General features: G+C 45.2%; 1 protein-coding gene across 2 annotated transcripts in view; it reads right to left on the bottom strand.

Moving 5' to 3' along the window:
• Window positions 1–27256, bottom strand: part of LOC137435026 (pleckstrin) — a 54259-nt gene that overhangs the window by 18243 nt on the left and 8760 nt on the right. The window contains exons 1-4 of one of the 2 annotated variants that reach the window (XM_078784821.1): window positions 27057–27099; window positions 15008–15163; window positions 11239–11417; window positions 2781–2872 (exon numbers count right to left, since the gene is read on the bottom strand). In XM_078784821.1, the coding sequence (XP_078640947.1) occupies window positions 2781–2872; window positions 11239–11417; window positions 15008–15163; window positions 27057–27068 (439 nt within the window). In that variant the 5' untranslated portion in view covers window positions 27069–27099. Of the gene's footprint in view, window positions 1–2780; window positions 2873–11238; window positions 11418–15007; window positions 15164–27056; window positions 27100–27256 lie in introns of those variants that run through there. The other variant, XM_068128391.2, reaches the window with a different exon arrangement.

Here is a 27256-nt window from a genome sequence, read left to right as displayed (position 1 = left end):
TCCAATACTGCTTTCATACAGACAGGGGGTTTGTAATCAAGTAATCAGCAGAGGTTGGGACACCTGTAGGAATTGTTTGCATCAACTTTCAAGGCTTAATTTACTTGCATTACTGCAGAACAGCTGTAAGTTGTTAACCCATTACTTGTTCCCTGAAGAAGGCGTTTTTTTACAATATAACTGCAATTTACATTATTTTCCCGTTTTTGCTAACCTAAACGTTTTTTAACCTCGAGCAGTTTACTGCTTACCTTTGTCCATTTCAGGTTATTCACTGGACATTAAACTGCGTAAATTTCAATAAAAACTGGAAAAATTGAGGTGTTCTAAAACTTTTGACCGGTAGTGTGTTTATATATATATATATATATACGGTAAATAAATACTAGTTTGCTTTCAAGATAACTTCAACACAGGAGGCTTTGTATACTTTTTTTTACGTTTTTCCATGTTTTTTTTTTTTTGTATACAAGATCGAGGCTCGTATAAGAGCTAACATTAATCACAAAAAAAACAGACACACAAAACATACAATAAAGGGAGCGGGAGACAAGATGGAGAGAGAGAGGGAAGCACACAAGTACAACAGTAGAGAACAAGAACATCGGGAGATCTGTGGGAGGGAGAGGGCTTGGGGAGAGGGGGCATATGCATGGTTGTTCCCAGGTTTGATTCTTGACGGAATCTGATCCAGCTAAAAAACATATTAGGGGTTGCAGCAACGAAGGTAGCAGGTGGGGAGGACGCTATTACATTGTGAGATATGCTGCCCCACAGCAGGTGAATCCACAGCCCTTTCCGACTAGCTAGCAAGTGGTTGTGGCTGTGAATGCTCCATCTTTCCCGAAGCCTTCCAGCTGGTTTTCTCTGGCCAAACCTGAAGCTCCTGTATCGGTCGAGACTAAAATTGACCACCTTGGTGTGCAAATGCTTTGCATGATGTCTTCGCATTTCCAATTTTAAAATCATTCGACATCCCTGCATTCTGGTTGTTAACTTTCATAAAGGAATATTCTAATGTGCCAGTCGGAGACCACACACGTGTTGTGTTGATTACGATATAAAGAGTCACACTTTCACATGTGAGTGTCAGCATTGATGGAAGAGTGCACCTCAACACCTGGAAAGGCTGAAGAGTAAATACGAAGAAGTGCATATGAACGAAGGCTTTGCATGAATATGTTTTAAATCCTCCATTACTGATGCAGAAATGACCTTCAAACCCACATCCCCAAACCAGTCGGCACAATCCTGCGGGTGAATGAACCGCGGTGTTTTCAAAATTTTGTACACAGGAAACCTCCACCGCATTTCTTCCTGTCCATTCTGATGCTACTCAGCATTTGCTGTACTCAGTGTTGATCAAAGATTGAGCTTGATGGGCTGACAGAACGGCCTTGAGATACACATGCTCACCTCTAAGTTGTCTCGGCTCGGTTCGAATCCCGACCCAGGTATAAACTGTAATCCTGGTGTTTCACAGGCATTCGTCCCTCGAATGGACGTTAAATTGGGAGTCTCGTCCACCAGAATTAGTTGATGGGCATTAAAGATCCTATGGCGTCCTTCATGAAGAGTCGGCGACCTTTCACCGACACTCTGAACAAATTAGAAACACCTGCCCTAACCTACACCCCTGTAGGCGTGGCATCAGCGGCATAGCCACTCCCTCAACCAATGATGGGCGTGGCATCAGCGGCATAGCCACGCCCTCAACCAATGATGGGCGTGGCATCAGCGGCATAGCCACGCCCTCAACCAATGATGGGCGTGGCATCAGCGGCATAGCCACGCCTTCAACCAATGATGCTACCCCACAGCCTTGTGCTGCGTAAGAAAGAAGAGGAGGAACGGCTCAGGAATACAGGAAGGCTGGGCCCCATGGATAAACAAGAAAGAGCACACCATATAACCAAAAACGTTGCATAGAAAAGTGTCAGGAAGTGAAGAAAACACCAGTGTAGTTAATCAAACACATTTGTAATGTCAGAAGAATGCAAAATGGCAAAAAAAAAAACACCAGAAATACATTCAGCTGGAGATTATATATATATTTGAGAACAAAGGCCTCACGTTTTGACCGCAGACTGGGTTTCCACTGGAACCCACCACACAACGGAAGTGGGCGTGGTTAAGGATAAGAGAATGGGGAAGGTGACGAAGAACGGGGAGAAAGACGTATAATGCGATGGGGTTGGAAAAAGAAAAGTTTGCCTGAGAAATTTGTCTGTCAAAAGTGTACATAGCATGTACAAAGTCTCTCTCATGGACCAACCTTCAGCTTGGCATACAAATATGATTGTTTTGAACAGAATTCCAATCACTTTTTTTTTACCGCTTGTAGTTTGAATAACCATTTATTTACTACAACAATAGCTAAAGAAAATGGCAGGATACTTTGAAGGTATGTGCCATCACCTGGGCCTGGCTTTGAATCTTGACCCAGCTATAAATCTGCCATCCTGGTGTTTCACATGAGGGCTAAGGCATCAATTGGTGTGTGCCGTCCATTGGAAGGACGTTAGGTTGGCTGTGCCGGCATTAGTTGTTGGACGTTAACCATCCAACGGTGTCTTTCCCAAAGAGTATGTGAGTTATCACCAACACCCTGAAACAAATTACAAAATTCTGCCAATCAAATGCCAGGCCTCCCCAGAGGGTTCCAGAAGAACTTGGGCCAGAAACGTTTTCCCCTTCCGATCACAGAAGGTGGAAATAATTGGGGCGTTTAACGAAGAAGAAGAAAGCAATAGCCAGAAGTGAAATGGCACAGAACACACCTGAAAAGCAGTCCTTGTACACCTTACTTTTGATGGGGAAATTTTCCTGTTTGATACCGATGTTTGGATCCTTCAGCTGCAACAACATCTTTCTGTATAGGGAAGAATGAAAAATTATGAAACACCAGTGAAGTTTGGTGAAGATGTTTATACATATTATGTACACACACACACACACACACACACACACACACACACACACACACACACACACACACACACACAACACACACACACACACACACACACACACACACACATATATACAGTCACGTGAAAAAGTAAGTACACCCCATGTAAAGTTTTGACTTTTTAAACATATTTCAACATACAGCAATTTGATCTTCATTTCAACAATATTGATAGATAAAGGTGATATAATATAACAAATATCAGGAAACATTTACATTTTGTAGTCCATTGTATAATTTAAATAAACATAAATGCAAATTTCGCATGTGGAAAAAGTAAGTACACCCTTGGCTCTAATAGGTTCTGTCGCTCAAGATTTTGGGTCTCACTATCTGCCATGATCTTTCTTGGGAAAACCACATTTCCAAGCTGGCCTCCAAAGCCAGTCGCCGACTGGGCATCCTCCGTCGTGCGAAGTCCTTCCTCGGCACACCTGAGTTCCTCACCACATACAAGGCTTTCATCCGCAGCTCAATGGAATACTGTTCTCCCCTATGGGCCGGTGCTCCTGCCTCACACCTAGCTCGGCTTCACGCTGTTGAAACCAAAGCTTTCAGAATTATTGGAATCTCCCGCGATGAAGCTATCTCTGAGGGCCTCTCACTCACTCACCGCAGGCAGGTAGGTGGTCTTTCTGTCTTCTACCGACTCCTCTCCGGCCTTGCACCCCCAGCCCTCTCTGTGCTCTGTCCCCCAAATATTCCTACAGGTCGCACAAGATCTGCCAGCAACCCTCTGATGGTTAAACTGCCGAAATCTCGGCTCTCTGCTCACCTTCACTCTTTCATTCCTCTTTTCTCCCGCCTCTGGAACAAACTCCCTCACTCCCTTCAATCCCACTCCTCCCTCCAGGTCTTTAAAACAGCTGTTCACCACCATCTCTTATCTTCCCCCATCCAAAACCTTGATCTTTTCTACCCCCGCTAATTCACCCCAGATCCACCTTGTTTGAAATTCCAACTTCTTTCCTGGAAGTCCTGGCAGTGTCCATATGTTTTATACCTCTCCCACCGCCCCCTTCCCATGCCCCCCCCCCCCAAAGCCCTCGCCCTCTCTCAGATCTCTCGATGTCTCCATGTCTCTCGGTCCCTGCTCTCAAATGTTGTGTTTGTGTCCTTCCCCCTCTCTCCCCATCTTGTCTACCGCTCCCGATGTTATATGTTTTATGTGTCGGTTTGTCTTTCTGTGTGATTAATGTTCGCTCTTTCACGAGCCTCGATCTTGTATACAAAAAAAAAAAAAAAAATTGCCCCCTTTGGCAGAAACAACCTCAAGTAGGCATTTCTTATAACTGTCTACCAGTCTCAGACATCGACTGGGAGAAATTTTTGCCCACTCCTCCGTGCAGAACTCTTTCAGCTGTGCGATGTTTGAGGGGATTCTTGCATGCACAGCTGGTTTCAACCCCCCCCCCCCCCCCCACAACATTTCGATGGGATTTAGATCCGGGCTTTGACTTGGCCATTCCAGAACCTTCCATTTCTTTCTTTTCAGCCATTCCTTGGTGGATTTACTGGTATGTTTAGGGTCATTGTCATGTTGCAAGGTCCACCTTCGGTTGAGTTTCAACTTTCCGATAGATGGCCTCACATTATCCTCAAGAACCCTCTGGTACAATGAAGAATTCATAGTGGATTCTATGATGGTGAGCTGCCCAGGCCCTGATGCAGCAAAGCTGCCCCAAACCATAATATTTCCACCACCATGCTTTACAGTTGGTATCAGGTTCTTGTGGTCAAATGCTGTCTTTGGTTTTCGCCAAACATGTCTTCTGGTACTATGGCCAAATAGCTCTACCTTTGACTCATCTGTCCAGAGCACATTGTTCCAGAAGTGCTGGTCTTTGCCTCGGTGTTCATTGGCAAACTTTAGTCTTGCCCTGATTTTCTTTCTGGACATCAAAGGTTTACTCCTGGCACACCTCCCATGTAGATCAAATTTGTGCAGCCTCTTTCTAATGGTAGACTCATGCACTTTGACATCAACAGTGGCCAGAGCTACCTGTAGGTCCCGTGATGACATTCTGGGATTCTTAGAGACTTCTTTCAGCATCTTGCGGTCTGCTCTCGGGCTGAACTTGCTGGGGCGGCCTGGCCTGAACAAGTTGGCAGTTGTTTGGAATCTTCTCCACTTGTAGATGATCTTCCGGACAGTCGAATGATTGATTTCAAATTGTTTGGAGATCTTTTTAAATCCCTTCCCAGACTCGTAGGCATCTAGAACCTTCTTTCTGAAGGCCTCAGAGGGCTCTTTTGATCTAGGCATGGTGACGCCGCACACTTCAACAACAAAGAGCAAACAAAACTAAATGTCTGAAGTTTAAATAAGACAGGTTCCTCCAAGATCCTCTCTTACGATGTTCTAATCATTTGCACCTGAGCTGGTGCACCTGATTCTAATTTTAGGTATTTGAAGTAGTGATAAATGTAGGGGTGTACTTACTTTTTCCACATGCGAAATTTGCATTGATGTTTATTTAAATTATATAATGGACTACAAAATGTAAATGTTACATGATATTTGTTATATTATATCACCTTTATCTATCAATATTGTTGAAATGAAGATCAAATAGCTGTATGTTGAAATATGTTGAAAAAGTCAAAACTTTACATGGGGTGTACTTACTTTTTCACGTGACTGTATATACTGTCGTGTCCACCCTGTAGTGAAGACCTCAGGGTGACGGATGGCCGACTGAGCTTTACCTCCGAGGCTTTTACCCAAAACTATGGCGGTGTTATCTCTCTAGCACGCGAGGGAAATGGAGGTCCCTGGTCTTATTTGCATGGACGGACGTGGCACGGGGGGGGGGGGGGGGGGCGGGGTGGTGGTTATCCGATCCCCGTACAATACAAGACAGCCACGAAAAGCTAATGCAATAAATAATGATGAAATGAAAACAAACGCAATGCAATAAAAAAGTGACACTAAATTCCTAAATCGAGGGACCTCCATATGGACTCGTATACAACACACGGGAATGATAAATGAAAATAAATGTGTAGTGTGGTGCGTTGGCTGATACTCAGCTCCGGTCTCCACGACAGTTCGGGCCTGTCACAGGTCCCGTTTCCCTGCGCGGGAAAACACACAATGGAGCGAAGTCACGTTCATCGCCAGCCGCCGACGCAAAGCAAACAGGCCTCCCTCATCCTTCTCACTTGGCTGCACCAAGCTTCGACCATCCCGAACCGCTCTTGGTCTCTTTTACCACCAGCGCACCCCATCCAGGAAATGCGACTGCCACGAGCCAGCACCAAGAGAGAGAGAGTAAAATGCGTCTGCCTTCTGCCAAGCCCGGGACTGAGAAGAGAGGGAAATGCGTCCGAACTCCGCAGCCAGGAATCAAAAGAGCACGCGAATGCGTCTTCCTGCGACCAAGCCACGGAGAGAGAAAAGTGCACCCGCTCGCAATGAAACCCCTCAGAGAGAGGGAAAATGGCAGGACGTGTCCCTTTTTTCTCCGACAATAGAATATTCTCTCTGACGTCACCCGCACTCCAATCAACAAGCGCCGTCGAATCATCCTTCAGGGCGTGGCCTCACGGACACACTTGGAGCCCATCGAGAAGATTTGAGCTGGGTGGTGTCAGTAGTAGTGTCCGGATATCGTCAGCGATCACGTTATTTAATTTAGGCGCTGATCGCATGGCTGTTGGTGTAAGTGTTATTAGAACAAAGGGAAAAAATACAGAGGTGATTACACACAGGGAATCTACCCTTATACCCTAACTAATTAGCATAGCTCCACCCATCGCATGGAGACATATAACGCTTACACGGACATCCGGGACTGACAATTACAGGAAGGTTTCTTCTTCATGACATTCAGAGCACACTACCCTATACAATCCTACCTGGACTAAGGTATTTCATTACCTACCCCCATACATGTAACACAGCCCCGCCATCCTCCTCAGAACCGTAGCTCCTGCAAGTTTCAATGCAGGCGTTACCGTTCCAGCCCTAACACTTACCAACTCACACTTAATTAGCCTATGAAATAAATTAGGAGGGGCTTTGGGAAGCGAGCCGTAGCTAACTTACCTGTTCTCCTTACCGTTCTACACCCCTTAAGCAACAATTCACATATTTACACCCTCGATTCCTCCGTCAATTCCTGGGGCGGGTAGAAAAATTGTCAACACACAAAAACTCTACCTTAGCCACAAAACCTTAATAAAAATTCAAGACTTCAAAAACATTTATACAAACCCTGGGTCCCTCTAAAGACCACGTCCCCTGGTGGATGCCACAATACCCAACATTACCTGCGGAAGCCATCCCAATTTACCCATATTTCCGCGGGCCCTGTCCTGGTGATACAGGTAGGTGAGTGACATGGCTCGGTGGATCTTCCCCCATTCACTCACACAAACCCAATAATCAGTCACACACATTGCAATAATCAAAACAAAAAAACTCATTCCAACCCCCCTGCAAGACCATAGCTTAAATGTCATTACACACATGTGATCCAAAATTAGGCAGCGGGGAGGTACCGTACAAGCAATATTGTGGGGGCAGTTCAGGCTGTGGTGCCCACAGTCCAAAAAGCAAGTGCCCCACTTGCGACTTCTCCACCCCCCCCCCCCCTTCAATTCTCGGCCGCATGACAACCAAACAGCTCCTTAGCTGTCGTCCCACCGGGAAGGTCTCCACACCAGGCTCCTTCGGCCTCTGGCTCTCATAGCCTCAGGGTCGCCAAGGGTCTCCATACCTCAAGGCGCCTAACCAGACACCCGCCGACAGGTTTCCAATTTCCAGACACCACCAGCTGCCAGGGGCAAATTACCTCGGGGGGGGGGAGACCGCAGTCACCGCTCCTCCAGAGTTTGATCCGTACCTGCGGACACACACACCTTCCCTACCTACAAAATCCACTATAACATTTCCTCCCCCGCTGCCATTCAATTCTCAAAACACATTTCAATAAGGAGATACTGCCATGGCCTGCGTACATGTGAAATCCCCATTCACATTTCCAATCACAACTCCATTCAAGTTCCATTCTTATGACCACACAAAAACACAAAACCTTTTACACATAAGCAAACGCCACCCACAAGGCACTTTGTTGCACACAAATTAATCCGCTCACCGACCATGCAGTCACTCTCACCCGCCCCAATTCCAAATTACTCATGTCCCAATTTGTGAGCAAGTACAGAACCCTGGGACAGTAACCATCAAGGCCTCTTACCTTAAGTGCAGGTTGTTGCAGGTTGGTCGGGTCCAAGAGTGTCATCCACCCGGCCGAATTCCACATTTATCCCATGGGGCCAATCAATTTCCCCAAATTTGCTTTTATCCGCTGTACTGGCAAGCATGTGGATCTGCCTCCTCTGGTGACCTTTACTACACGACTACCCTTGGCTACGACAGCACCGCCCCTCTACCGTGCAAGGGCCATCGGGTAAGGTGGGCAACTGAACTGCCAACATGGCCCATGAGTGTCCATAAGGGCGCGACCCACCATCCATCAATTTGGGCCCCTGCGAAGACCACAGCTCCACTAGCCCAAGCTGGCCAATGTGGTGAGCACCTGCTGCCAACTCCGCAATTCCCAAGGCCTCAGACCTGAGGGGCACGGTCGCAGTGTGTGGCATCCACATCACGTCCGCTGCACCTCTCATATCATCCCCCAGTCCAACCACATGCAGCCCCCAGTGCCCACCCACATATGACCACGCCAAAGGTCTAGTCCAAAGGTCTAGTAAAACGTGAAGCTCTCTGTGAGGATCTGGATACTCGAGCGTGTCCCATACCTGTAATTTGTGAACCTGATGTCGTGAGGTGTTTTAGGGCGTTGAGTAAAAGGAAGGCTTGTGGTCCAGATGGCATTAAGTCTTGTATTCTGAAAGAGTTCTGTTTAGAACTTAGTAATGTTTTTACTCGATTGTTTCAGTTACTTTTAACTACTCATACTGTTCGTATTTGTTGGAAAAAGTCCATTATTATTCCCGTGCCAAAAAGGTTCACCCAAGGCAGCTCAATGATTATAGACCTGTTGCCCTCACCTCCATCTTGTGTAAATGTATGGAGAAATTGATGGTGAAGTTTGTAACATCAGATGTAACTCCGAAACTGGATCCTTTACAATTTGCCTACAAAGCAAGACGAGGTGTTGAAGATGCCTGGCTCAGTTTACTTCATCTAATCACAAGTCACCTTCACCAGAATGGAACCTATGTCCGTGTGTTATTTATTCATTTCTCGTCAGCCTTTATCACTATGCAGCCATTTACCCTTCTGAAGGTGTTGAGTGACCTGTGCCTGAACCCCCATTTCATACTCTGGGTGGAAAGTTTTTTACGAGACCGTCCTCAGCAGGTGAGGGTGAATGGTAGCTCATCAAAGTTATCAATCTTGAATACTGGTGCTCCACAAGGCTGTGTATTGTCACCTCTACTGTGCAGTTTGTTCACCAATGAATGCGTGGCTCTAAAAGAAGCACAGACGATACCGCCATTGTTGGACGTCTTTCCGATCAATCATCCTTTGTATCTTTACCTCGACGAGATTGACAAATTGAATAAGTGGTGTGGGGACTTTTGTCTCACTCTGAATGTGGACAAAACAAGAGATGATTTTGGACTTTCGGAAAGGTCACAATAATGAGCCTGTAACCATAAATGGTGATAAGGTGGAAATTGTTCGCAAATTTAAATACCTGGGCACCTTTATTGATAACAAGTTAACTTTTGATGGAAATACTGATGCTGTGTGCAAAAATCAATGCAAAGATTGTATCTTCTCAGCAAGTTGAATTCATTTGGTGTTGGCTCTCGTGTGATGCGGATGTCAACAAATTCCTTCCTGATCAGTGTTTTATCATTTAATTTGATTTCCTGGTACAGTTATCTTAATGTGCGGAATAAGATACGATTAAAAAAGGTCATTACACTGGCATTTAAAGTGTGTGGGCCTTCGACCAGTCTGGAGTCTCTGTACTTGCGGGCATTGAAAAGGAAGTCGGTGCAGCTGTGTACTGATGAAAGTCATTTCTTGAACGGACTTTTTGAAAAACTGACATCAGGGAGACGCTTTCGTGTAAGGAAGAAGAAGAAGAAGATTTTCAAAAAGTCATTTGTACCACGTGCAATTCAAATTGAAATTCCTAGACATTTTGCTGTTGAGTCCTTCTTCCATATTTTATATCTTTTTATTTTGTTTTCTTATTCCCTTTGTGTTTTATGTTTTTATGATGGTTAACTAAAGGCGTCACCAACAACACAACAACATGCATTTTAAGGCCATGTTCCCTGCTAGAGCGGGGGTTAGCCTTGCGGTCCCCATGACAATCTTCTCCATTTTGCCCTATTTTCTGCATCTCTCCTTGTTAACCCCCTTGCCCTAAAGGCGTCACCAAAGAATAATTTCCCTGAATATGGGACAATAAAGATTATTATTATTATTATTATTATTATTAAAAACCCGGTTTGACAGAGATCTAAGGACCGAAAAGGAGGACATGTCCGAGAAAAACCGGACGTATGGTAACCCTGGTTTAGCAAGTGTGGTCTGTAGTGTCTGGAGGGGTTAGGTTTCTGTATTTCTCCAGAGGGGGTGTGTAAATAACTTTGCATGCCCCCACATCCTTATTTGTATCCGTTGACTCATGTGGTTTATTCCGTTCTCCGCGTCCCATCCACCTCTTCTCCTGTAGTTCTTTCTTCTATTAAAAGTAAACCCTTATGAAGGTAAGAAATGTTTTCCATCCTTCTGCCTCCCGTGCCGCCGCCAAATTTGGTTTTCCATTGGGGGACCGTGGTGGACAGCATGTGGTAACAACGGAATGCGATTAGTTAGAAACCTTTCGGCCGTTCACGGAATCAAAAGATCCCGGCGTCGAGGCAGATCCCGTTTGCGAGCCTCCGACGCGACAATAATTCAAAAAACTACAAAGCAAAAAGTACTTCTTCAATTTAACTTGCCATTGGATAATATCGTATGAATGTCGGAATTCCTCATCCTCAACCTCTGCTATCAACTTTGTAATCCTTGAACAGACAGTGCACGACGAGGCATGTTGTTATACTGCCTAAAAGCCCTGGAGTGAAGCGTTGTACACAATATCTTATAAGGAACTTCAACGCAGGAGGAGCATATTAGGACCATCAAGCCCGCATAATCGTTTCCAACCTATGGTTGGTTGTTGCAACATATGGTTGCTCTTCATTTACCTAAGTACGAATCCTTAAACGCACTATCACCAAATCCATCAGACCCTCAAAATATATTCTATAGACAGTGTGCTTACTGAAGGTTTATCATGTGCTCCGATCCAACAGACTTTCGCACCGATGTGCGTTTGAAGGTGCAGTTGGCACGAAGACATTCGGCTGCTGTGCGGATGTCATGAACCCAAGCATCGCGCTCATCCAGCGACGCTGCCTGGATCACCAGTGTGTATGAGCCGTTAACAACCTTCAACACCAGCTGTGGCGACAAAGAAGAAGAGCAGTTGAGCATTAGGAACGACCGCAAAATCATCTGATTCCACTGGTATTGCTTGCACATTGCTGCTATGCGGTATGTTCTCAGCTACTGTGTGTCCAAAACGGGGGGTTATGGACTGAGTCTTGTCTGTCCGTCCGTCCGTCCGTGCGTGCGTGCGTGCATCTGCAACAATATCTCGGAGATATTGTATAGACCAATTATATTCAAATGCGTCGTAAAGACAATACATGATGGTATACATATGCACATCATTTTCTTTCGCGATGCGATCAAAGATGGCCGACTGGCGACCATTTTAGTTGCAAACTAGAACGGCACTCAGTAGAGCTCAGACCTCCGCCAGGCCGAACACTTTGTTTAATATCCCAATGATAGGCCGGCTCTGGATTCGGACCTGAATAAAAATCGAATCTGCTTGTTCTTGTCACCTAACCAACTTGTCCACCAAGTTTAGTCATAAGGAGTCCATAACTTTTTAATTATCATGTTATATATCGCTTTTCGCTCGATCTCTCAACGGTGAAGAATCACTTTAAAATTAAATAATCCTAGTATCCGAATCCATATTCAGATCTTCACCAAAATTGAAACAATTCTTCCTTGTCAGACACCCAAACTCTCCACCAAGTTTCGTCCGAATCCGTCCATAACTCTTTGAGATATCCTGCTATATATCGTTTTTGCCCCGATCTCCCAATGGTGAAGAATCACTTTTAAAATTCTAGTAACCGGATCCGAATCCGGATCTTCACCAAAATCTAATCATTTCATCGTTGTCACATACACTACATCTCTGCCAAATTTCGTCCGAATCCGTCCACATCTTTTTGAGATATATTGTCCACAGACAAACAAACAAAGAAACAAAAAGACAGACAGATAGGGGTGAAATCATAACCTCCATCCACCATCGATGGCAGAGGTAACTAGAGCAATGCGACTGTGTCGCCAATATGCCTCCGCATAGTCTCAACGGGTAGATGCCCTCGTTCACGGTCCTAAAAATAAACAAGTTTGATTTAAATCCCTTCAGCTGTTTTTAAGTATCACATTTTCACCAGCCATGACAGGTTTCACATCGACTGGCGAAGCGGTTTCAGAGAAGGGATTTTTTTTTAAATATCGGCTTTCAAGCTAATATGGCTGCCACACCACGTGAAATATGACCTTTAAAAATGTACACTCTGCATATGTGTGGGTATGGGATCACGTTTGTGAAGTTTAGTGTTGAGCGGATAAGGTTAGTTTTTCTATCCAAGATGGCTGCCAAACCACGTGACCTATGGACAACCCGAAAACATAATGCCTCCGGCTACCTTCGGGGGCGAAGGCATAAAACCCGATATTGAACACCGTCCTCAACCATTTCTCGAACATGCATTCACCGATGTTGTTCAAACTTGGCACACAGATAATGAATGATGGCTTACATGTGGACGTCATGTTTCGTTCGAGATCAGATCCAAGATGGCCGACTGGCGGCCATTTTGTTACTTAAATGTGTCCCCAACCATTTCTTGACATGTATGGACCGATTTTGTTCAGACTCGGAACAAAGACAATACATGAGAGTATACGTAATTTTGTTTTTTTGTTTTGCAGAAGCCAAAGCAATTTTTTGCAAGCCAAAGCAAAGCCAGATAAAGCAGAAGATTTTGTTTTGTAATCCGACCAAAGATGGCCGGCTGATGGCCTTTAACTCCATACAGCAAAATTACTAAAACCCGGGGGCTCTGACATTTTATGTCTGTTTTGTCTTCTTTTGAAGTGAGATTTGAGGGATAACCTACAGCATGGCTTAGAGATACGCAAACTCACCTCTAAGCTGTCTAGCCTGTTCGAATCCCAATCCAGCTACAAACTGCCATCCCGGTGTTTCACAGGTAGGGTGATTCATCAATGTATGTGCTGTCCCTTGGATGTACGTTAAACTTGGTGTCCCGTCTGCTGGCATTAGTCGATGGATATTATAAATCCTACGCTGTCCTTCGTGAAGAGTCGGCGAGCTATCGCCGACACAGCCACGCCCTCGGAGAGGGAGAGAGAGAGGGAGAGAGAGAGAGAGAGAGAGAGAGAGAGAGAGAGAGAGAGAGAGAGAGAGAGAAAGAGAAACAGACAGACAGACAGGAGCAGGTTGAGTCGTGAGAGATTCAAGGTGGTACAATTGAGACAGGAAAAAGAAGATCTCTTCTTTTTGCATCTTCAGATGCATATGGCTGCCGAAGCAGTTTCTTGGCTCTTGGGTACAATTCTGGACGGGTCGCCACTCCGACGCAGGATACCTGAATGGTTCATTCATCCCAGTAAGCCGGTAGTCATTTTGCCGACCTCAGAAGGATGATAGGTTGAGTCAACCTTCCTGGTGTTAATTCAATGGCTGATAGGGGCTTGAACTCAGGACGCTAAGATCTCAACGCAGCCGTGATAACCGTTAAGCCAACTCCAGGCTTGAGGCAGGGAAGAGAGTCGGGATAATTCTGGTATGACCTTTAAGAGAGTGAATCTTTGGGGATTTTAGACATAGCAATTGAGGGGAAGATGAGGAGTTGTGTCCAAATTTCACAGTTGCTCCATATAATAGCCGCATTGCACACAAAGAAGGAATCTTCCTTCTACCTTTGACTGTGTCACTTTGCACACTTCTTTCACTGTGCGAACTGTTCATCGCTCACCCTAGGATCCCCTTGTACTAATAGATTTCCCTGCTGGCCCATAGCATCATAATTCGTTTTTCATTGGTTATTACCTCCACCACCAAAGGTTGATGGAGGTTATGTTTTCACCCCTGTCTGTCTGTTTGTCCGTTTGTGAACAAAATATCTCAAAAAGTTGTGGACGGATTCGGTCGAAATTTGGCAGAGATGTAGTGTGTGTGACAAGGACGAAATCATTATATTTTGGTGAAGATCCTGATTCGGATCCGGCTATCAGAATTTTTAAAGTGATTCTTCACCATCGGGAGATAGGGCCAAAAATGATACATAGCAGGATATCTCAAACGGTTGTGGATTGATTTGGACGAAACTTGGTGGACCAGTTGGGTGTCTGACACGGACGATTCGATTCAATTTTGGTGAAGATCTGAATATGGATTCGGATATGAGAATTATTAAATTTTTTAAGTGATTCTTCACCATTGGGAGATAGGGCCAAAAATGATACATTGCAGGATATCTCAAAAAGTTATAGATGGATTTGGACGAAACTTGTTGGACAGGTTGGGTGTGCGACAAGGAAGAATCGCTTCAATTATGGTGAAGATCTGGATCCAGCGAGTAGAATTTTTAAAGCGATTCTTCACCATTGAGTAATATGGCCAACCAGGTGGAGGTATGCTCTCTACTGAGTGCCGTTCTAGTTTAGTATCTGTTCTTGTAAGCTTATAATTTTAAATAAATATTTCAAAGTGATGTTACGCATTCACCCGCATGGTGCAATTGGGCTTGACTGATCGGCAGTTTAAGTTTGCGATTATAAGAACTCTGCCTTCACTGCGTATGGCATTACTGCAGGAAGTCACAATATAGGATAAGATGAGTGTGAGCAGTAGAAAAGTAAGGAAGACGCACCGGCCTTTTGTTGTACTCATGACAGGGACAGACCACCTCACAGGCAGCAAGCCCCACCGACCCCTTGCGGACAGACTCAGGACCTTCCTTGTAGTAGGCCAACGTTTTGGTTTGCAGAACAAACCAACGGGCCTTCCAGTTGTGTACAAGATGACCCTGAGTAAAAAAAAAGAAGACGTTTCAGTCATTCAATCTGTTCTCCGGAAACTTTTACAAGTATTGCAACATCATGGGTGGATTTATGCATTAATGTGAAAAACAACAATTACACCTCCTGCCCTAATGTGTAATGGCACACCATCAGTGGAACAGCAACGGTGCGCTGAATTCAGAAATCAATCCGATTCCGACGTGCATTTCCCAACAACATCAACTACTTCCACAGTGGTTTCGTTGATCACAATCAAAACCATGCCACACCACCATGACTCTATATATAAATGAGCCTGTAGTTTCAATGCAGAACCGAAAATCCTCTGGGCTGGTGCTCCTGCCTCTCACCTAGCTCTGCTTCACGATGCAGAAACCAAAGCTTTCGGAATCATTAGAATCTCCCACGATGAAGCTAATTCTGAGGCCTTTCTCTCTCTCTCACCACAGGCAGGTTTGTGGTCTTTCTGTCTTCTACCGACTCCTCTCTGGCCTTGCTTCCCCTGTTCTGTCCCCCAAATATTCCTGCAGGTCGCACAAGATCCGCCAGCAACCCTCTTATGGTTAAACTGCCAAAATCAAGACTTTCTGCTCACCTTCACTCCTTCATTCCTCTTTTCTGCCGCCTCTGGAACAAACTCTCCCACTCCCTTCAATCCCACTCCTCCCTCCAGGTCTTTAAAACAGCTGTTCACCACCATCTCTTATCTTCCCCCATCCAAAACCTTGATCTTTTCTACCCCCGTTAAAACACCCCAAATCCACCTCTTTCAATCTCCAACTTCTTTCCTGAAATTCCTAGTAATGTTCATTTGCTTTATACCATGTACCCCTCCCTCCTCCTTCCACAGATCTACTGACGTCCTTGTTTTCTACTGTTGTTGTGCTTGTGTTCTTCGTTCTTCGTTCTTTCTCTTTCTCTTTCTCTTTCTCTTTCTCTTTCTCTTTCTCTTTCTCTTTCTCTTTCTCTTTCTCTTTCTCTCTCTCTCTCTCTCTCTCTCTCTCTCTCTCTCTCTCTCTCTCTCTCTCTCGTCTCCCGCTACCTTCATTGTATGTTTTATTTGTCTATGCAAGTTTTCATATTCATTGTGTAAGCTCTTACATGAGCCTCGATTCTGTACACAAAAAAAAAACATGTACGTACAGTCCTTCCTGTTTCTTTTATCCTCCTCTAGAATGGCAAATCAAATATCTCGACGTTTTACTTGCGATTGGATTGTGCTGCCACCATTCTGTGGCAAGGTTTGGAGGGTGAGGTGTAAGGAAATACATGCCCGAGAATACATTGTAGAAACTTAGGACGAAACATGTTTCATGAAAGATTCCAGGAAAAACAATTTTGGTGCAATATATTTAAACAATTAATTATTTACATTCTTCACTGTAGTGCGGTTGTCGGATAGCATTTATATCAATGTTTGTCCTTATTACCTCCAACACCGAAGGTTTTCACCTCTGTCTGTTTGTCCATTTTCCTGTCTTTCAGCAGAATATCTCAAAAAGTTTTGGCCGAATTTGGATGAGATTTGGTGGACAGGTTGGGTGCGTGACATGGACTAATCGATTAGATCTTGGTGAAGATCCGGATACGAGCATTTTTTAATTTTTTAAAGTGGTTTGTCACAATTGAGAGATAGGGCCAAACACGATATATCGCATGTCTGAAAAAATTCTTTACGGATTTGGACTAAACTTGGTGGACAGGTTTGGTGCATGGCATGGACAAATTGATTAGATTTTGGTGAAGATACGAGTGAAGTTTTTGGTTTTGAAGTTTGTGAAGTTTTGGTTTTTGGTAAAGATATGAGTGAGGTTTTTGGTTTTGAAGTTTGTGAAGTTTTGGTTTTTGGTAAAGATATGAGTGAGGTTTTTGGTTTTGAAGTTTGGGAAGTTTTGGTTTTTGGTGAAGATATGAGTGAAGTTTGTGAAGTTTTGGTTTTTGGTGAAGATATGAGTGAAGTTTTGATGAAGATTTGGTGAAGGTATGAGAAGATATGATCCAGGCATGAGAATTTTAAAAAGTGATTCTTCATCATTGAGAGATGGGGCCAAAAACTATATATACTAGCAAAGGTATGCGGCGTTGCTGGGCAACGTGGAGTCGCTTCGCCGATGGAAATATTAAGAGAGGGAGACAGAGAGGAGGGTGAGGGGAGAGGAGAAGGGAAGGGGGGGGGGGGGGAAGATGAGAGAGTGAGAAGGAAACAGAGGAGGGAGTTGCCTTATTTATAAAAGACCCAAAAAGGCAATTTTCCTCCTACTATGCGAGTGGCAAAAAAGGCTCTTTCCTCCCACACGATTGGACGTGACAATAGTTTCTGGAGATGCACTTAAGGTAGCAACTCACAGCTAAAAGCAAAATCATTCCTTCAATTCAATTTGAAGAGACTCGTCAGACACCAAATGGAGAAGGGTTATGAATGGCAGTTGGTGGGAGAAGCTGCATGACAAAGTGATTTGTCCACCGCTTCACCATCTCATAAATCATTGGTTTGATGAAGTTGTAGCAATGTGGTTTAAGGCTGTAAAACATAGATGTCTAATTAAATAAGGATATTGTTACGGCTTTGGAAATGTACTCAGGGTGAGAGCATTCATGTCCACGTCGGAATTCCCCAGACAGTTATTTCTCTCGTTTGTGTGTAGGTAGATCCTTGGCCCTTGTCCTGGGCTTTGGAGGGAGTGCGTTGTGAGGTTAGTCTGTGTGTTCCCGGTGTGATGTCTCCCCATTTTCCGCTTCTAATCTCGTCAATTCACCAACCCCTCCTTCACCCCATCGGTCTTTCTTTCAACCTTGTGATGTCTATATATGTGTCTATATATTCTCGTCCTTTGGTCCATTTGTCCATTTGTATTCCTCACTCGTTTATTCCATCACTATTCCGACCCCTCATTCTTTTATCATTCACATTCGCCTGTATTTTTGTCCGTCCATCCATCTCTTGCAAGCTAGTCCCTCATTGTAAGATAATTAGTCCCCCGGACAGGTCAAATTACCTTCCTACATTCTTCCCTACCTACACTCCACATTCATCACATGGGAGAATGCTTCTCAAACACACAGTAGGAGCATTTGCATGTGCAAATGTTTGGCAAATCTCTCACGTGAGATTTGCTCCCTTGAAGCCATGCCCGGTGTGGCACGTATAAAGAAAGTAGGGCCAGGACTCGGCTCGGTTCATGGCCGTTGTCGATGTACAAGGGGCATGAGTACATCTTAGACTACACGTTCGGGAGATTGTCTGCTAGAGTGCGGGTCGCACTGGACCAGGCTGTGCTGGGGTACAAGGCGCAGGAGCGAATCGTGCCGGGGCCTGAGGCTAGTGGACCATGAGCCATGGGTATGGTGAAGTCCTGTGGTACCATGCAGCTCCATATAAGCTCATACATAGGCTTCCATCACAGCATTGACAGCAACAAAGGAGGACAAAAAAGGTCAACAATTCATTGAAGGAAAGTCATTAAGGAGTCGTCAACAAGTTTACAGATGGTATATTTGAGTGCCCAATTTTCCTTAAAAAGTGGTAAATTTGTGTTCAGCTTATAAAAACAATGTTCAAGTTTTAATCTTGCGCCCCCGAGAGCTTTAAAAGTAAATGATATATTATGAGAGGTACCAGAAACGTTCTCCATTTTTGCCTTCCGGGACTTGTAGATTGCAAACTTAGCTTGATCGATTATAAAATTTGCTAAAATTACTTTCTTAAAGGAAGAGAGGCAGAGGAGCCAGAAAGACCAGGGAGAAAAATGTTTTGGTTAAACAGAAAGTTAAGTTTGCGAAAAATTTGTTGGAGGAGATTAAAGAGGGTTTTTCAGGCATCCCCACTTGAGGTGTATATACACACGAGATAACATTTCAATGGACGCACAGAAAGGGCAAAGGTTAGAGTTAGGGGCAGAGAAATGGTTCAGCAAAACATTACAGGGTAGAGCCCCGTGAACTAATTTCCTTTGGATATCTTCAGCATATTTTGGGGTCGGCAAGGAATAATTCCCTTGCCAGTTGGGTTAGGTGGGTGGTATTGGAGATAGAATCTCTCGCCATCGAAACCTCGGGTACTCCAATGAAAAAGGTGTTATTTTGTTTTCAAACTATCACTATCACTTCATGAAAAACTTTGATGCAGGTATTGTACCAGTCTTTCTTTGAAAAGGAGGTGAGAGATAATGGAGGGCTGTCAGGCTTGTCTAGGCCAGGCAAGGGATCCTTTGTTGAAAAGAACACAAGGAGTTTGGGAAAGAAGCCTGTTATTCCATGGCAGTGCGCCAGGGGTTTCAATAATAAGGCCTCATCACCATACAGGAAATGGCACATGAAATGGAGCCGGAAACATATAATCCAGCTACGAATGTCAATGTGACTGTGTCCACCTTTAGTGAGCGGCAGGTAAGTCACGTCACGGTAAGTTGTAACCTATGCTTCCTGGTCCAGAAGAAGTCAAGCATGTTTAGTCCATCTCCAGAGACCTTGATGTTACTGTGTCCACCATACACAATGTTATCAGGAAGTTTAAGGCCCATGGCACTGTAGCAAGGATTGGATTGTTTGCAAAGGATTGTTTGAATGGTGGATAAAGCACCTCAATCAACTGCCAAACAGATTCAAGCTGACCTTCAGACAGTTTCAACTCACACCATCCATCGCCAACTCGATGAAAGGGGGTTCTATGGTAGGAGACCAAGGTGGACCCCACTGCTGAGAAAGCCCGATTGGAGTTTTCCAAAACAAACCTGAACAAGCCAAAATCCTTCTGGGAGAATGTCCTGTAGACAGATGAAACCAAATTAGAGCTTTTTGGTAAAGCACATCATCTCTATGTTTACAGAAAACAAAATGAAGTCTTCAAAGAAAATAACACCTTCCCTACAGTTAAATATGGAGGAGGTTCAGTGATGTTTTGGGTGTTGCTGTGCTGCCTCTGGCACTGGGTGCCCTGAATGTGTGCATGACATCCTCTGGCACTGGATGTGTGCATGGCATCAAGAAATCAGGAGATTACCAAGGCATTTTGGAGCGCAATGTTCAACCCAGTGTCAGAAAGCTGGGTCTCCGTCAAAGGTCATGGGTCTTGCAGCAGGTCAATGACCCCAAACACACTTCAAAAAGCACCCAGGAATGGTTCAAGACAAAACGCTGGACTGGTCTGAAGTGGCCAGGAATGAGTCCAGATCTAAATCCCTTTGAACACCTGTAGGGAGATCTGAAAACAGCAGTTGGGAGGAGGCACCCTTCAAATCTGGGAGAACTGGAGCAGTTTGCACAAGAAGAGTGGGCCAAACTGCCAGTAGAGAGGTGGAGGAAGCTCATTCATAGTTAAAGGAAGCGCTTGATTGCAGTAATTTTGTCCAAAGGCTGTGCTTCCAAATATTAAGTCTGGGGTCAAAGCCAAAACCTTCCAAGATTCTAAAAAGATAGGTGTGATCGATACAGTCAAAGGCTTGTCCTTGCTCAATATTCTTATTAAAACTATTATAAAGCCGAATAGTGTCAAGCAGAAAAGAGAGGAAAAGAGAGAGAGAGAGAGAGGGGGGAGAGAGGAAAAGAGAGAGAGAGGGGGAGGGAGAAAGAGGGAGAGGGAGAAAGAGAGAGAGGGAGAAAGAGAGAGAGGGAGAAAGAGAGACAGGGAGAAAGAGAGACAGGGAGAAAGAGAGACAGGGAGAAAGAGAGACAGGGAGAAAGAGGGGGAGAGAGAGAGACAGGGAGAAAGAGAGACAGGGAGAAAGACGGAGAGGGAGAAAGAGAGAGAGGGAGAAAGAGAGAGAGGGAGAAAGAGAGACAGGGAGAAAGAGAGACAGGGAGAAAGAGAGACAGGGAGAAAGAGAGACAGGGAGAAAGAGAGACAGGGAGAAAGAGGGGGAGAGAGAGAGACAGGGAGAAAGAGAGACAGGGAGAAAGATGGAGAGAGAGAAAGAGAGACAGGGAGAAAGAGGGAAACTTGACTTTTAAACCCTTTTTATTATAAAAGTATAAAACAAGAGTAACACCAAAGCAGCTTCAAGGAAATTCAACAAAGTCATAGAAATCCCGAAAGGGAAAATCAATCAGTGCACTGCAATCCAAACAACAGAAAAGGCGAAAATACCAAAAAACAACATGGACAAAAATTAGGCATAATTTCTAATTTCATCATTTCTAAACGAGGCATAATTAATTTTATATGTACAAATTTACATTTGCATTTGCAAACATGAGGAGAGACGGAAGAAAGAAAGAGTAGGTCACGAGAAGGGGAAGAAAAAGACCGGCGAGGAGAAGCATAGAACAATGTATGAGAACAACCGAAATATATTATAAAGAAATTATTAATTTGTTATCATGGACTTTACAAATCCCTTCAACACACCAGGTCGCAATAAAATTTGCAAGGTCGTTTGCAGTTTGGGCATAGTTGAATTCAAGTTTGAGTCTTGCTGACACCAAAGAACTAAAAAACACCATAATACTGCATTCTTGCATGGGTCTACCGCCCAGTTTCGCCTTCCGCCACAGGTATACGGCAAGTTTAGCGGTAGCGGTAAGGAAACCGAATACAATAGATGTAGTTTCCTTTTTGGGAGGAAACCCAAAGATGTAAGCCTTCAAAGAAAAGGTAATCCGCAATCTATGGGAAATAAAATTTAACCAATAAAACAAAGGAGAAAGTCTTTCACAATTAATGAAGGCATGAAACAAGTCTTCCCTCTCCAGACAAAAGGGGCAACAGCCGGAAATGGTGGAAAAAAACGAATGACACCATTGGAAGGAACAATCCAGTGGGCCAAACGCCACTGGAGGTCACCTGTTCTTTTAGATATAAGTCCAGCATACATTGTATCCCATAAAGGCTCAGAGGGGGGACCGGGAGGCAAGAGTCCTTTCCACCGGGTAACCCCAGCTAGAGGTGGGTCCCCAATAAGTAGTTTAACACAAGACCTATAGATGCTCTTGCTGCTCATTGCATGGAAGGGGGGTGACCCTGTACTCATGGGGGGCAGATCATTTGGGGTAAAAGACACAATTAATTTTGGTACTGTGGGCTCAACCTCTGTATCCTGGGTCCAATGTAGGCCTAGCTGGTGGCCTCTTCGGATCACTGCTCTTAGTACGTTCCCAATTAACCTCCTGGACTGAACACCTGTTAGGTCCGCCAGCTCGTTCGCAGGTTTCCAACCGTGTCCAGAGTCATGCCGGAGATGGCACACTTTTAAAATGTTGGCCACTATAAAATGTTGGCAGAAATCACGACTCCTCAGGATATCGGGGAAAAGTGGATTGAAAAATAAAGGCTCGTGTGCAAACATGTTAATGCAATACGGGTCTGTTTGACGATTTATCGAAACGCCCTGCCAGGCATTCAAGAGGCTCTGATGAAAGACTGGAAGCAGAGATGCATCACCGTGTTGTAGGTTGGTCAAAACAGTTCCTGACCGTAACCGAGCCTTCCAGCTCGTTGAAGAATAGAGCAGGCCAAGGGCTTGCCTGGTAAGTGCTCTGCATAAAGCAATCGTTGGATGGAGCGGAGCCGGAAGGCCAACAGGTGGCATTTCACGTTAACGAGTCCATGACCACCCTCAGCCGAGGGACAACATATGGCGCTGGGTCGAAGCCAGTGGTAGCCTCCCCAAAAAAAACCACCAGTTTTCTCTGAATAGCTTGAAGCAAAACCTCCGGTGGTTGCAGGCAGATGAAACGGTGCCACAAAAGGGTAGTGACTAGGTTGTTCACAACAAGCACACGGCCTTTATAGGAAAGGTGGGGTCAGAGCTCTTTTCCATCGGCCAAACGCTTATCCACCTGGTCAATGATCCTCTCCCAATTGTTTTGGACATACTGAGGAGGACCGAGGAAAACGCCCAAATACTTGATGCCATCGTTTGCCCACACTAGCTCTGCAGGAAGGGGGGGAGGGGGGTGGTGGTAATAACGATGGCACAGGTAAGTCATTGTTGGGAAAAGGGAACCATAGAGCCTTGCTTTTCCCCCAATTGCATCTTAATGATGAGGCAGGGTTGAAGTCCAATAAACACTTTTCCAAGGCGTTACTGTCGCATTTTCTTTTTATGATGACACATAGGTCGTCGGCATATGCAGACAGGGTCAAAAGGGGGTGTCCTGGAGAAAGAACAAGTCCAGGGATATCTTTTTTGAGAGTGATTAAGAGAGGCTCCAAGGCGAGGGCAAATAATAGACCTGAAAGTGGACAACCTTGCCTTACCCCTCTCTGAACCTTTATGGGTGGGCAAAATTTGTTGTTAACTTGATTCGTTGTTGATCAAGCTGGAGATGTTTGCATACAACAAAGCTATGTAGGCTCTAAAATTAGCACCGAGCCCGCAAGCTTGCAACACATGGCACAAAAACTCATGATCAATACCATCAAAGGCCTTTGCAAGGTCAAGAAACACCAATCCAAAATCCTCTTTGACACATTTACCGGTTAACAAATCTCTGATTAGGAATATGTTGTCGTAGATGGATCTGCCAGGGATGCTGCAACTTTGATCAGGTGACACCTGGTCACCAATAACTGTCGTCAACCGGTTCGCAAGGACCTTGGAAAACAGTTTGTAATCCGTGCACAACAAAGAGATCGGACGCCAGTTTGACAGGTGTCGGAGATCGCCAGTCTTGGGTAGCAGGCAGAGTACTGCTCTTCTAAAACTGAGCGGTAATTCTGTGGATAGAAGAGACGCATCCAGAACGTTGAGCAGCTCTGGGCCCAAAATGTCCCAGAATGCCAAAAATAATTCGGCGGGTAGGCCATTAATGCCTGGGGCCTTTCCCGACTCCATCTCAGCAAGTGCACCAGTTAACTCTGGAAGGGTAATTGGAGCATCCAGTTCCAAACGTTGGGCCTCAGTCACAGAAGGAAAATGGGAGGTCAAAACATTCATCATTTCATGAGAAACCGTTTTGTCTTTGAAAAGATCAGAAAAGAAATCGATTACATTTAATCTTATATCACTTGGATTAGTAAGGATGTTCCCCCATGAGTCCAAAACCGAAGATTATAAGTCGTGTTGGTTTGTCTACAGTTTCTAGATGAAAGAAAGACTTAGTCGGGGTATCTGAAACCTTAATATTCTGTATTCTTAGCCTAACCAGTGTGCCCGCTGCTTTTTCATGGATCAAATCCCTTAATTGGGCCTTCTTCTCGAGTAGCAACCGATAGTTCACTGCGTTGCTCTCATTGGCCAGCTTGCCCTCTAACCTTAAGATATCTGCTTCTAAGCAAGCCATCGTGATGTGTTTTACATTGGTACAGTGTGAATTAAATTGTTGGCAAAATACTCGAATCTGGGCCTTTAGGTTGTCCCACCATAGACTAATTGAGGAGAAAGGAGATTTTTTTTGTGCTCATTTCAGCCCAGAAATCACGAAAGGAGTCTGTAAATAAACTATCTTCTAACAGTTTAACGTTAAACTTCCAGTAACTATTTCTGCTTGTGGGTTGAGGAAAAGAAAGATCTAAGGTTACCATATGGTGGTCTGAAAACAATGACGGAAAACAACCTGAAGAGACCGCGTCGTTCCTAAAGGGTACATTAATGTACCAGCGGTCGAGTCTTGCCGAAGACACCCGACCATTGGCACATCGACACCAGGTATACTGGGCTACGTTGGGGTGATGCAATTGCCAAACATCAAGTAGACCGGCCGTCTTAAAGAAACGGGATAGATCCGTATGGGACTCGGGGTGGGGTTCTGCAGAATTTCTGTCCTTCGAAGGGTCAAAGGTGCAATTAAAGTCACCACCAATGCACACACACTGGTCGAGATCAACTGATTTCAGGTGGTTTATCATGGAGGTGAAAAAGGCCTTTCGATCCCTGCTCTCACTGGGTGCGTACACATTGAAAATGGTGCAGCGGAAGTTTTGATGTACGAGCTGAAGGGAAATAAGCCGGCCTTTTATGACTTCCTGAAAATGACAAGACTCAAAAGCTAGACCTGGCTTTAGAAAAAACCCAACCCCAGCAGATGAGGCTGACAGATTGCTAAAATAGCATTGTCCTTTAAAAGTTTGGCACCAGTCATGTTCCACGTCAGGTGTGATGTGGGTCTCTTGCAGTAAAAGAACATTTGCCTTTTTACGATCAAACAAGTTTTTAACTTGGGCCTGACGGAGGTGACTCGCACCACCGCCGTTCATGTTCATTCCCTGTTAATGAAATCGACCTGCGGTTGGGAACACTCCGTACCTGCTCGAGTGACAAACTTTCTTAACCTGTGGAATTGAGATCTCGTCAGGTCAAAATCCTCAGGTGCTTTGATTATTGACTTTGCGGTGCAAATGAATGCTGCCAAGTCAGGGAAATAGTCTTTAATTACGATGTTACGGTGATGATACGTTTCGTCAAGGAAGGTAAGAATGAGTTGAGGGGATACCTGTGAGTGACCTGTAACCGATTGTGACAGCTCGGTTGCCTCAATGTCATCCTCAGACTCAGACACGTCAGATAACATGTCGTCAGGATCTGGGGTATTACATGTCGCCCCCGCGATCTTGTCCGGTGTCACCTTCACAGGTTTCCCAAGGTGTTCCCGTGAGCACTCATTAACACTTTGGTGGATATTTTTTGTATCTGGGATTGGAGCTTGGGTTTGAGATCCCAGCAAACTCAGATTTACCGGCCCTATTTGTAAAGTGGGAACGTTTATTGAATCCTTAGTCTGCTCGGTATTTAAAGGGGAAACAAGCAGAAAACCATTCCCCAGCTCGGAACTGGTAGTAAACGGGATGGACAAAGTGGACAAACGATGCCATGTCTACGCGTTAACGCTTCATATGCCGCGTAACACGAAAACGAAGTCATAATTTACAAGGGACGAGGGGGGGGGCGGGGGAAGGGACAAGGGACGAGGGTGGGGGGGGAGGGACAAGGGACGAGAGTGGGGGGGGCAGAGACAAGGGACGAGGGTGGGGGGGCAGAGACAAGGGACGAGGGTGGGGGGGGCAGAGACAAGGGACGAGGGTGGGGGGGGGAAGGGACGAGGGTAGGGGGGGAAGGGACGAGGGTAGGGGGGGAAGGGACGAGGGTGGGGGGGGAGGGACAAGGGTGGGGAGGGGGAAGGGACAGAGGATGGGGTGGGGGGAAGGGACGGGGGGGGGGGAAGAAGGGATGAGAGATGGGATGGGATGAGGGTGAATATCGCTCTCGAACAGTAATTAATTATTAATTAATTACGAGCCGAGACAGATTTTCAAAGGCGAAAAACAGCTGGTGGAGAAAAAAAACCGATCAGCCGGAGGACGGGATGGGCCGCCGAGTAATGTAAAAGTTATCCACAAACAGCTGTGGGCTCTCTTTCTCTCTCTCTCAGAAAATGAAGGGAAACAAAGGACAGGAAGGAGTGAAAAAAAAACCACCTTTAGAGGCTATTTTTCCCCGCAAGCGGGGGTTGGCCTTTTTCGGGCACCGTGGTTGTTGTTGTTTTTTCGGTCCCCTTTTTGAAGCAATGTTTTACGGCCGGATGCCCTTCCTGCCGCCAACCCTTTTTGCCGCCTTTTTACGACAAGCAGGGAATTACCAGTGAACTGGTACTCAATTAGCCGACCTCGGAAGGATGACAGGCTGAGTCAACCCCCCTGGCGTTAATTCAGCCATCGACCGGGATTCAAACCCAGGATCCTAGGATCCTAAGCTGGCACCCTAGCCGCTAAGCCAACGCGAGTGAATAGAAATAAAAACGAGATGAGAAAAAAAAAACCGAGGAGGGAAAAAGGAGGCAGAGGTGGTGGGGCAAAGGGGGGGGAGGGGGGTGGCCGAAGCCCCGAAGTGTTGGGTCTGATCAAAGTGGAAGGGTTGGGGCACAAATGCAGAGTAAAGATGTGAAGATAAACAAACAGGGGGAAGGAAAAAGGTGAAATACGACGCGGAAAGGGACAAAAGAATAGAACAGCAGAGCAGCTCGTACCTCACCACACATGCACAGCCGCCATCTTGCCACACCCAAACACACCGACAGCCAGCAGGGGGCGAGAGAGAGAGAGTCGTCTTACCTTATGTAGATCCCTCAAACAAACTTATGCCGTTGAGGGAGATAGAGAGAGAGTCGGCTTATCTTTTGTAACAATAACATGTATAAGCATTGTTGTTGTGGACCATAATGTCTAC

Source organism: Myxine glutinosa, chromosome 9 (genome assembly GCF_964187855.1).
Source record: "Myxine glutinosa chromosome 9, kmMyxGlut1.1, whole genome shotgun sequence".
NCBI lineage: Eukaryota > Metazoa > Chordata > Myxini > Myxiniformes > Myxinidae > Myxine > Myxine glutinosa.
Note: the sequence above shows the minus strand (reverse complement) of the source record. Positions and strands in the feature narration are given on the sequence as shown.